General features: G+C 47.0%; 1 protein-coding gene across 9 annotated transcripts in view; it reads left to right on the forward strand.

Annotated features, from left to right (window-relative positions):
- Nucleotides 1-12,274, forward strand: part of KATNAL2 (katanin catalytic subunit A1 like 2) — a 62,707-nt gene that overhangs the window by 8,277 nt on the left and 42,156 nt on the right. Inside the window, exon 2 of one of the 9 annotated variants that reach the window (XM_048850487.2) lies at nucleotides 10,147-10,280. The exons of the other annotated variants lie outside the window; for them this stretch is intronic. Within the exon in view, the coding sequence (XP_048706444.1) occupies nucleotides 10,236-10,280 (45 nt within the window). The 5' untranslated portion in view covers nucleotides 10,147-10,235. The remainder of the gene's footprint in view (nucleotides 1-10,146; nucleotides 10,281-12,274) is intronic. 9 annotated transcript variants of the gene reach the window in all.

Consider the following 12,274-nt stretch of genomic DNA (forward strand, 5'->3'; position numbering starts at 1 on the left):
GCTTCAACCACCATTCCAGAGGACATGCATCCATGCTGACGGGTTCTGCTCGATAATGATCCAAAGCAGTGCAGACCAACGCATGTTCATTTTAATCAGCTGAGTCAAATGCCACCAGCAGGAGGTTGATTTTCTTTTTTGGTGCTTCGGGTTCTGTAGTTTCTGCATCCGAATGTTGCTCTTTTAAGACTTCTGAAAGCATGCTCTACACCTCATCCCTCTCAGATTTTGGAAGGCACTTCAGATTCTTAAATCTTGGGTCGAGTGCTGTAGCTATCTTTAGAAATTTCACATTGGTATCTTTGTGTTTTGTCAAATTTGCAGTGAAAGTGTTCTTAAAACAAACAACCTGTGCTGGGTCATCATCCGAGACTGCTATAACATGAAATATATGGCAGAATGCAGGTAAAACAGAGCAGGAGACATGCAATTCTCCACCAAGGAGTTCAGTCACAAATTTAATTAACGCAATATTTTTTTAACAAGCATCATCAGCATGGAAGCATGTCCTCTGGAACGGTGGCCAAAGCATGAAGAGGCATATGAATCTTCAGCAAATCTGGCACATAAATATCTTGCGACACCGGCTACAACAGTGCCATGCGAACACCTGTTCTCACTTTCTGGTGATATTGTAAACAAAAAGCGGGCAGCATTCTCTCCTGCAAATGTAAACAACCTTGTTTGAGCAATTGGCTGAACAAGAAGTAGGACTGAGAGGACTTGTAGGCTCAAAAGTTTTACATTGTTTTGTTTTTGAGTGCAGTTATGTAACACAAAAACTACATTTGTAAGTTGCACTTTAATGGTAAAAAGACTGTACTACAGTACTTGTATGAGGTGAATTGAAAAATACTATTTCTTTTGTTTATCATTTTACAGTGAAAATATTTGTAATAAAAATTAATATAAATCGAGCACTGCACACTTTGTAGTCTGTGTAATTGAAATCAAAATGTATATATTTGAAAATGTAGAAAAACATCCAAAAATATTTAATGAATTTCAATTGGCATTCTGTTGTTTAACAGTGTGATTAATCATGATTAATATTTTTGAATTGCGTGAGTTAACAGCGATTAATCGACAGCCCTAGTAAATACCACTTCAGTTCACACAATGTCCAGTTAAGAGTCTAGCTATTCATTTGTCAAGCTATTCACACCAGTTTTGTATGTGCATAAGTGGCATTTGCACATGCAGATCAGACACATGCAATTGTTTACACACAGCAGGAAGTCCCATCTTTAAAAATTAAGTCCTTAAAGATCAGACTCTATTAGACAAGCAAGCCCTTGGGTGATCTTTTAGGACAGATTTCACTGCATTCAAAAAATGCTAAGTAGGATCACTTGTTCAACATATTATATGTTGATGTTAAATAAATATAACGTTTATTTTTTTAACCAAATGGGAGCCAGAGTTATACTGTTCACATTTAGATGCCTTCCAAACTTTAGTGGAAACTGGTGCTACTAACTTAGTTGCCTAAGTCTGGGTTTAGAAATATCTGATCTTCCTGTAGCTCCAGGTTCAAATCCCAGATAGATACATTCCCTACAGTTTATATTTTTTTCCAGTAAGATCTTAAAAACTGAGGGCATATTTGGTCTGTGTGGGCACTGAAGACCTTCTGACACATCTCATCAGAAGGAGAACATGAGTGTCTTTGCTGAACTTTCTCCTCTTGCTAGTGTGCATTATACAATATGCTGTGTAGTGCTCCTTCACACAGAAGTAGCTGCAAGTGAGTGATTATGTATGTAAATATTTTGTAGTGCACTTTAGGATAAGCAGGACCATTTAAATATTTATTGTGAAGTATTAATACTATTCAGGCCTTTCATATTAATCTGTGCTGAGGAACATATGTAAATATGGAACTGACTCCCTGCCCAAGTTATGGGGAAACCTTACTTTAGTCACTCTGCTTTAAGAGTTGTCTGGTCTTGCAGTGGTTCAAAATGGTTAATTTTCATAAGAAGCAATTTCTTGCATGACCGAGTAAGCTAGTCTTTCCAATACAAAGTTGTGACCCTAGGCACCTTTGTATTCTCACTGCTGCAATAATTATACAAAATATGTCTTGTGAGGTATCACATAAAAGATAATACACTTTATTAATATCCTTGTAAAATGCATGTGTTAACATTATAGGTGAAGTTACAAATTCCCTATGTATGATGTTGCTAGAACATGTTTAAGACCACAGAGCCTGGCCTAGGTAAAGGTCATAAACAGGTCTGTCCTAGACAAAGGAATGTGAGTTTACCTCAGTTTACATATTAGCAGTAAACAAAAGCTTTGACCTAAAGCAGCTGGGGTTATCCTGATCCTGAACTCAAGGGACAGAATTAACATGACTCCTGCACCCCAGAGAGACGCAGGAGACTGAATCCCCAGAAGGCCTTTGTGTTTTATAAGACAAAGACAGCCCTTTGGTGATATGACTCCCATCTTTATCTTTCATCTTAGGAGACAAAGGAACCAACTGAGTTGATCTTCATGATGAGTCCTGGCCAGGCTGGCCAGTAAAAGCTGGAAAGAAGACTGTGTTACAGCCAGAACAAGGGTGGTCATACCTAGTGGTCAGAGCAGAAGTTGGGAGTCAGGCACCTGGAGGTCAGAGTCCAAGATAGGTCAGAGGGCAGACAGAGGTTCAGGCATTAAGAGGGAGGCAGGGTCAGGTTACTGGGAGGACAGAGTCCGATACAGGCCAGATGGCAATCTGAGAGCCAGGTATCAGGAGGTGGGCAGGGTCAGGCACGAAGTTAGTTACAGATGGCAATCGAAGAGCAAAGCTGAGGACCAACCAGGGTCAGAAGCTGGAATCTAGGGTCTATTGGAAGCAGGATCTGGAGCAGAGCCAGGCAGGCATTCTGTGTTGTTCGTGGCTTCCTGGTTTAAGTACTGGTACTGACCAATCAGTGGGCTGTGAGGAGCCACCACTTTGGTCATGCTGGGCAGTACTTCCTGCTGAGCCTAATCTCACAGGGTCCTCCCATGGGAGCTCACCCTAAACCTTCAGTGGTGATGCAGAGGTGTCAGTAGCCCAGAACCCCTTTTGTCCCAGGGTCCAGCCCTGCAGGTTCTTTCATCATCCCCCCTTTTTGGGCTGGTGCCGAAGGCTTGTCTGGGTGAGCCTTATGGAATTCTTCCACCAGGTCAGGGATGTGGTCATGGGAGACAAACTCCCAAGTGTGCTCTTTGCAGCTGTAGCCTTCCCAGTCTACCAGATAGTACAAACGGCCATGTGTCTGTCAGGAATCAAGGATGACGTGTATTTGGTATTCCTTGTGACCTGGATTTCATAGAATCATAGAATATCAGGGTTGGAAGGGACCTCAGGAGGTCATCTAGTCCAACCCCCTGCTCAAAAGCGGGACCAATCCCCAATTAAATCATCCCAGCCAGGGCTTTGTCAAGACTGACCTTAAAAACTTCTAAGGAAGGAGATTCCACCACCTCCCTAGGTAATGCATTCCAGTGTTTCACCACCCTCCTAGTGAAAAAGTTTTTCCTAATATCCAACCTAAATCTCCCCCACTGCAACTTGAGACCATTACTCCTTGTCCTGTCCTCTTCTACCACTGAGAATAGTCTAGAACCATCCTCTCTGGAACCACCTCTCAGGTAGTTGAAAGCAGCTATCAAATCCCCCCTCATTCTTCTCTTCTGCAGACTAAACAATCCCAGTTCCCTCAGCTTCTCCTCATAAGTCATGTGTTCCTAATCATTTTTGTTGCCCTTCGCTGGACTCTTTCCAATTTATCCCCATCCTTCTTGTAGTGTGGGGCCCAAAACTGGACACAGTACTCCAGATGAGGCCTCACCAATGTCGAATAGAGGGGAACGATCACGTCCCTCGATCTGCTCGCTATGCCCCTACTTATACATCCCAAAATGCCATTGGCCTTCTTGGCAACAAGGGCACACTATTGACTCATATCCAGCTTCTCGTCCACTGTCACCCCAGGTCCTTTTCCGCAGAACTGCTGCCTAGCCATTCGGTCCCTAGTCTGTAGCTTTGATTTGGGTTCTTCCGTCTTAAGTGCAGGACCCTGCACTTATCCTTATTGAACCTCATCAGATTTCTTTTGGCCCAATCCTCCAATTTGTCCAGGTCCCTCTGTATCCTATCCCTGCCCTCCACTGTATCTACCACTCCTCCCAGTTTAGTATCATCCGCAAATTTGCTGAGAGTGCAATCCACACCATCCTCCAGATCATTTATGAAGATATTGAACAAAACCGGCCCCAGGACCGACCCCTGGGGCACTCCACTTGACACCGGCTGCCAACTAGATATGGAGCCATTGATCACTACCCGTTGAGCCCGACAATCTAGCCAACTTTCTACCCACCTTATAGTGCATTCATCCAGCCCATACTTCCTTAACTTGCTGACAAGAATACTGTGGGAAACCGTGTCAAAAGCTTTGCTAAAGTCAAGAAACAATACATCCACTGCTTTCCCTTCATCCACAGAACCAGTAATCTCATCATAGAAGGCGATTAGATTAGTCAGGCATGACCTTCCCTTGGTGAATCCATGCTGATTGTTCCTGATCACTTTCCTCTCATGTAAGTGCTTCAGGATTGATTCTTTGAGGACCTGCTCCATGATTTTTCCGGGGACTGAAGTGAGGCTGACTGGCCTGTAGTTCCCAGGATCTTCCTTCTTCCCTTTTTTAAAGATTGGCACTACATTAGCCTTTTTCCAGTCATCCGGGACTTCCCCCGTTCGCCACGAGTTTTCAAAGATAATGGCCAATGGCTCTGCAATCACAGCCGCCAGTTCCTTTAGCACTCTCGGATGCAACTCGTCCGGCCCCACGGACTTGTGCACGTCCAGCTTTTCTAAATAGTCCCTAACCACCTCTTTCTCCACAGAGGGCTGGCCATCTATTTCCCATGTCGTGATGCCCAGCGCAGCAGTCTGGGAGCTGACCTTGTTAGTGAAGACCGAGGCAAAAAAAGCATTGAGTACATTAGCTTTTTCCACATCCTCTGTCACTAGGTTGCCTCCCTCATTCATTAAGGGGCCCACACTTTCCTTGGCTTTCTTCTTGTTGCCAACATACCTGAAGAAACCTTTCTTGTTACTCTTAACATCTCTGGCTAGCTGCAGCTCCAGGTGCGATTTGGCCCTCCTGATTTCATTCCTACATGCCCGAGCAATATTTTTATACTCTTCCCTGGTCATATGTCCAACCTTCCACTTCTTGTAAGCTTCTTATTTATGTTTAAGATCCGCTAGGATTTCACCATTAAGCCAGGCTGGTCGCCTGCCATATTTACTATTCTTTCGACACATCGGGATGGTTTCAACTGATGGAGGCAGCGGTGTAGTTCAGTTAGGGAAGGTGTGCTCAGTGTAGGATTTCAGAAGGGAAACATGGAAAACTGAGTGTATTTTGAGAGGCTGGGGAAGCTAGAGTCTGAAGGTGACCGGCTGTGACTGAATGTACTCCTGTATTCACACCCTACCCATTATTGTAATAATCTTTGTACAAAATATGTACAAAGATACCTTGTGAGGTATCATTTGAAAATTAATAACTTACTAGTCAATACTATAATGGTGAAATGCATGTAGCAACATTATATGTAAAGTTCTGAATGCCCTTGTATGATGATAGCACGTTTAAACCCATGTAGCCCCAACTAGGCAGAAGTTGTTAAATAGGTCTATCTTAAACACAGAAATTTGTGTTTACTACTTATATGTAAACTGAGGTAATCGGGATCCTCGGGACAACAAGAGGGAGTAAACTGGTTCCTCAGAGACAAAGGACAAGCTAACGCCTCTAGTCAGGTGTCATAGTTGATTGGCCATCACCTGTCAAGTGGCAATTCTTTGGCAACAACGGGGCGGGGGGAGTGGGGGGACAGACAGGAACAGATTGATCTGCACTTTAGCAAATAACAGCATGAAACTTCTTTCACCACGAGACTTCATATCTCCACCCTCACAGTGGGAAGGAACTTTATCTAGGGGTAATCCTTAGGAGAATGCATGTCAAAGGGTGACTGGACTATAAAAGTGAGGGTCAAAAACACCCCAGGTTATATCTATCTCTATCTTTTCTTTCTCTCCCTTCCTCTCTTTCTTTCATCTAAGACGACAAAGGAACCAACCTTTTGACTTTGGGTGGGGACATGATCACAGAATTTGGTCAGCAATGTTTCTGGGAGCATGTGGTAAGGATTTTACCTTGAACCAAGTCTAGTTTAACTTTTAGCTTCTAGAAATACTTTATCTTTATGTCTCTTGTAACCTTTTCTGATACTTGTATTCATTTAAAATCTGTTTGTAGTTAAATAAACTTGTTTTATTTAGTAATCAAAAGTAATCCAGTGTTGTGTTTAAACTGAACAGTTTGGTAACTCCAATTAAGGTAGCAGATTGTTGCATATTGACCCCTTACAGGGGCCACGGACATCCTGGACAGTGCAGAAGACAGGTTTGGGGGGAAATTTGGGATTTGGAGTGTGTTGGGCTCACCCTGCAGGTAGTAACTAAGGCTGCTAGAAGCCAGAGTGTGGCTGGTGTGTTGCTGAGAGCCTGGTGGTGTCAGAGTTGCTGGACTAGAGCTGTAGCTATACACAGACACTCAGGGAATGCTGGTAGGCTGTTTGTGAGAGGTCCAGATTTAGTGCTACAACAGCAAAGCATTGTGAGAAACCCAAGGTTGAGGGGCAGGAGGTGACAAAACCCCTCACTGGTCTGGATTGCATCCTGGAACATGACACCAGGTTAATCTGCTGTCATATTGGGAAAGGTCCAAGGAACTGGTGGTCCAATTTGTGGGAGGGTCACCTAGTCTGGAGGTGTTTGGCGGCGAGCCACACCTGGCATACAGTAAATACTGGAGCTTCTTGTTGCTGATGGTCACATGCCTCTTATAGGCCTTCACTTCTTAATTTAAGTGGTTTTTGAGCTCTTCCTCAATGAGGTGAATCTATTGGTCCCAGTCGGTAGCAGCAGCTGGAAAGGGAGGTAGAATCCATAATTAGCAAAGAAGGGGCTCTGACCTGTGGAGGCATGGTTGCTGGTGCTGTAAGAAAAATTTGGATATGGCAGGATCATGGACCAGTTGTCTTGATCTTAATTTATAAAGCATTTCAAATACTGCTCCAGTACTTGGTTCACCTGTTCAGTTTGTCCATGCGTTTGGGGGTGGTATGCAGTGCAGGTGGATGTCCATAGCCTAAATCAGGGTGGGCAAACTTTTTGGCCTGAGGGCCATATCTGGGTATGGAAATTGTATGGCAGGCCATGAATGCTCATGAAATTACGGAGGTGCGGGGAGGGGGAGTCATGGGGTGTGGCACGGGGGAAGGGCTCTACCAGAACGGTACCGGGGACTCCTAGGGGCTCTGCCAGCAGTGACACCAAAGTGGCTGTACCAGGCACTGCCGCAAGCGGAGGCACCCTAGCTGTGATGGGTGCGGCCCCTGGGTGGTTTCGAGAGTCTTGAGGATGCGGCTATAGGAGACTGGAAAGGTCCGGGCCGCGGTGATTGGCTGATGAGGAATGAGGTGAGTCTCTCGGAGGAGCAATGCCTCAGGGATTGGTCAATGAAGGAGACTGTGGTTCCTAATTGGACTTGTTTAGGGGCAGTATCCTGCAATGTGGCTGGCCTTGATCATTGGCCAGTTTTGGGCAGAGGCTGGTGCGAGGAGGCTGGCGCTTTGGGGATTGGGCGCGGAGGGGTGGGGTTCTGATTCCAGAAACAACTCTGTGAAGTCTGGATAAGCGGTGCTGGTCGCACCTGTGCAGTGTGACTCTGCATGTGGGAAGATGGTGCTCATCCAGGAATTGTGAGTTGGGGTTGGGGGAGCACTGGGTGGGTGGAGAGGGACAAGTCGTGCCTGACTAATCTAATTGCCTTCTATGGCGAGATAGCTGGCTCTGTGGATGAGGGGAAAGCGGTAGACATGTTGTTCCTTGAGTTTAGCAAAGCTTTTGACACGGTCTCCCACAGTATTCTTGCCAGCAAGTTAAAGAAGTATGGGCCGGATGAATGGACTATAAGGTGGATAGAAAATTGGCTAGATTGTCAGGTTCAACGGGTAGTGATCAATGGCTCCATATCTAGTTGGCAGCCAGTATCAAGTGGAGTGCCCCAAGGGTCGGTCCTGGGGCCGGTTTTGTTCAATATCTTCATAAATGATCTGGAGGATGGTGTGCATTGCACCCTCAGCAAGTTTGCAGATGACACTAAACTGGGAGGAGAGGTAGATACGCTGGAGGGTAGGGTAGGATACAGAGGGCCCTAGACAAATTAAAGGATTGGGCCAAAAGAAATCTGATGCGGTTCAACAAGGACAAGTGCAGAGTCCTGCACTTAGGATGGAAGAATCCAATGCACCGCTACAGACTAGGGACCGAATGGCTCGGCAGCAGTTCTGCAGAGAAGGACCTAGGGGTTACAGTGGACGAGAAGCTGGATACGAGTCAACAGTGTGCCCTTGTTGCCAAGAAGGCCAATGGCATTTTGGGATGTATAAGTAGGAGCATTGCCAGCAGAGCGAGGGACGTGATCGTTCCCCTCTATTCGACGTTGGTGAGGCCTCATCTGGAGTATTGTGTCCAGTTTTGGGCCCCACACTACAAGAAGGATGTGGAAAAATTGGAAAGAGTCCAGCGGAGGGCAACAAAAATGATTAGGGGACTGGAACACATGACTTATGAGGAGAGGCTGGGGGAACTGGGATTGTTTAGTCTGCGGAAGAGAAGAATGAGGGGGGATTTGATAGCTGCTTTCAACTACCTGAAAGGGGGTTCCAAAGAGGATGGCTCTAGACTGTTCTCAGTGGTAGCAGATGACAGAACAAAGACTAATGGTCTCAAGTTGCAGTGGGGGAGGTTTAGGTTGGATATTAGGAAAAACTTTTTCACTAGGAGGGTGGTGAAACACTGGAATGCATTACCTAGGGACGTGGTGGAATCTCTTTCCTTAGATATTTTTAAGGTCAGTCTTGACAAAGCCCTGGCTGGGATGATTTAGTTGGGGATTGGTCCTGCGTTGATGACCTCCTGAGGTCCCTTCCAACCCTGATATTCTATGATTCTAAGCCCTCAACCCCCCTCCCCAGCTGAAGCGCTGGGTGGGTTGAGCAGGGCAAGCCCCTGAGCCCACTCCCAGATGGAAGCTTTAGGGCCAGATTGAAAGGTCTGACAGGGTGGACGCGGCCCACAGGTTGTAGTTTGTCCACCCGTGGCCTAAATGCTTCATGCCAGAAGCAAGAGGTGAACTGTGAGCTTTGGTCAGAAATTATGCGGTCAGTAAACCCGTAGAGCCATACCACATTTTGCAGTAGGAGGTGGGTGTTAGTCTCAGCAGAGCGTAGCTGGTTGCAGGGGATGAAGTGGGCCATTTGGATCAGGAAGTCCACAAATGTTTGGCCATCAAATGCTGGGAGTTCCACAGTAAAGTAAAATCGGGATTCACTCTGGGGAAATGATGTACTCCAAAAATTCAATGATGGGCCGGTCGAAGGTGTGCTTTTCCAGTTTGGCGTACAAACCAGGGGGCTTTGTTCTTCATTGCTAATGTTCCCAGAACAGACGGAACATGGTGGTAGTGCTGCAAGTTCTTGAAAAACACCAGAATATTGTCGAAGTAGATGATCATGTACCGATCTAGGATATCCCTAAACACATCGTTTATGAAATGTTGCAGAAGCTCTAGTTAAGCCAAATGGCATCATCAAGTATTCCAGGTGCCCCTATTGGGTATGAAAAACGGTCTTCCATTCATCCTCAGGCCTTATGCACACTAAATTTTATGCTTCCTGAAGATCTAATTTCATGAATATCCTGGCAGTTCTTGGGCAGTCCAGAAGTTCTAGAATGAGGGGCAATGGGTATTGGTTATGAATAATCACTGTTCAATGCACAATAGTCCACGTAGAGGTGTAGTGACCTGTTGTCCTCCTTCACAAAGATTACTGGTGCCCCGCTAGAGTGTTGGATCGCCAATGAAGCCGTTGGCGAGCTTTTCCTGGGTATACCCATGTAGCGCTTACAGCTCTGGTTCAGACATGGAGTATATTCATTCGTAGGGCACCTTTGCCCAGGGCTGGTGGTCTGTATGGGATTAGTGAGTCTGCATTTTTCTTCTCAAACACATCCAGGAAGTCGCAGTACTTGTCAGGGAGGCTGAGGTTCTGGCCTGGAGCCGCTCCTGTCTGGCTAGCCCCCACTTTCCAGGGTTTCGCTTCTGATGGTCTCCTCCTGTTCTGGGGCCCTGGGTGCAGTTCAGTTGGGGGTAAGTTGCTTCATTGGAAGCATGCTTTCTGACAGTAATCAGAAGGGAAGCTAATGTTCCCCCACCACCTAGACATACATGGGTCCTGCCAATTCAAACAAGGAATGCCAAGAATTATCAGGAAGAATGGAGAGCTGGTTACATCAAAGCACATTGTTTCTTAGTGTTCTTCCATTACGACTTCTAACGCGATGGTCTCTTGAGTCCCCAGACCCGAAGATAGGGGCGATCTATCAGTCCTCTCCACCAGGTACTGTGTGGGTTTCAGCTGAAGGGGGAATCTGGAGAGTTTGGCTGCCTCAAAAATCTATAAAGTTGCAGCAGCCCTGGAGTCTGTCATTGCTAGTTTTGGGGGCGGGGAGGGAATCTGCTGCACATGCCACAAGACTTGCAACTGCAGTAGGAATTGGAAATGTGGGGCGACACCATGGTTTCCAGGTCAGGTTCTACTTGAGGGCAGGGGCATGTTTCTGTAGCACTGAACTCTAGTGGTGCCCAGGCTTCACCCCCTCTGCTGGCCCTGGGCTGATCCATTTCCTGAGTTCTTCCGAGCTGGGCAGGAGGCAAGAGCATGTCCTAGTCCCCCACAGTAAAACAAAGGTTCAGCTATCATCGATGCTCTCTCTACTCTGGGGTCAGATGTCAGTAACCCAGGTTGACCTGGGTTCCTGGGTTCAGGACTCATTTTTGACCTCATCATTGAGCCCTAATTAGAACTGGTAAGGTTAGGCTGCTTCATTCCATTCAACATCTACCACAAGCTTTTGGAAGTGGGTGATGGAGGCGGTGGCTGGCCATTGCCATTCAAGAAGCTTCCGGAGGGCAGCCTTTGCAGAGTGGATGTGATGCGGGCCTTCAGAGATGGTTGCAAAGGCTTACAGGAAGGCGTCCCAGTAGGAGAGCACAGGGTTGGTCTGCTCCAACTGGTGACGGGCCCAGTCGAGCGTTTCGCCAGAGAGCGGGCTAACTACTAGCCCCACCTTAGTTTGCTCTGTGGGGTGTGCTCGGGCAGAGCAGGAAAAACAGCCTGCGTTGGTTCAGAAAATCCCAGTATTTCTGACTATTCTTGTTCAACCGTTTGGGCAGTAGCACCATAGGGGCTGGTTCAGGTGATGCCTGGTCTGTTTGGACACGTAGTGTCACTGCTTCTCCCGGGGAGCATACGAGCTGCTCACGCAGGGTCTGTGCTTCAGCAGTGAGCAGCGCCACGGGAGCCTGCGACCGGGTTAGTTATTTGCACTGAGTTGTGGTTCAAGTGCATGCTGTGTAGCATGGGGCTGCAGACAGGTGGCTTGGTCGTATGGGTCCCAGGCCACCAGGGTGCGGTTGGTTGGAGGGCGGCTTGTCCCCTCCATCATCTGTGGAGGGGTTGGCTGGCTTTGGGGGGAACCAAAGGTAGTCTGAGCAAACTGACACAACAAGGACAAACTTATTGGTCAGAACAGGAGTCAGGCCAAGTCATGTGCAGAGAGGTCAGAGTCTAAGACAGGCCAGAGGACAGACCAAGGGTCAGGCGTCAGTAGGCAGGCAGGGTCAGGTTACGGGGAGGTCAGAGTTCAAGGCAGGTCAGACAGCAAACTGAGAATCAAGTGTCAGGTGACAGGGTCAGGTTACCAGAAAATTGGGGCCAGGCACCAGGTTACGGAAAGCAATTGAAGAGCAAAGTTGAGGTAAAATCAGGGTCAAAAGCTGGAATCTAGGGTCTATCGCAAGCAGGGTCTGGAGCAGAAACAGGCATGCAGTCTATGCTGTTGCTTAGACGGCTCCCCTTCATGGCCTCCTGGTTAAAGCACTGGTACCAACCAATCGGTGGGCTGTGTGGGGCTGCCACTCAGGTCCTGCTGGGTGGTATTTCCAGAGTTTCATGATCCTCCCATGGGAGCCCAGCCTTAACCTCCAGTGGTGATGTGGAGGCATCAGCAGTCCCAAACACCTGTGGTCCTAGTTTCCAGCCTTGCAGTGGGTGAGAGAAACCATCTTGAACAAAGGCTGTA

Source organism: Caretta caretta, chromosome 5 (genome assembly GCF_965140235.1).
Source record: "Caretta caretta isolate rCarCar2 chromosome 5, rCarCar1.hap1, whole genome shotgun sequence".
NCBI classification, from domain to species: domain Eukaryota; kingdom Metazoa; phylum Chordata; order Testudines; family Cheloniidae; genus Caretta; species Caretta caretta.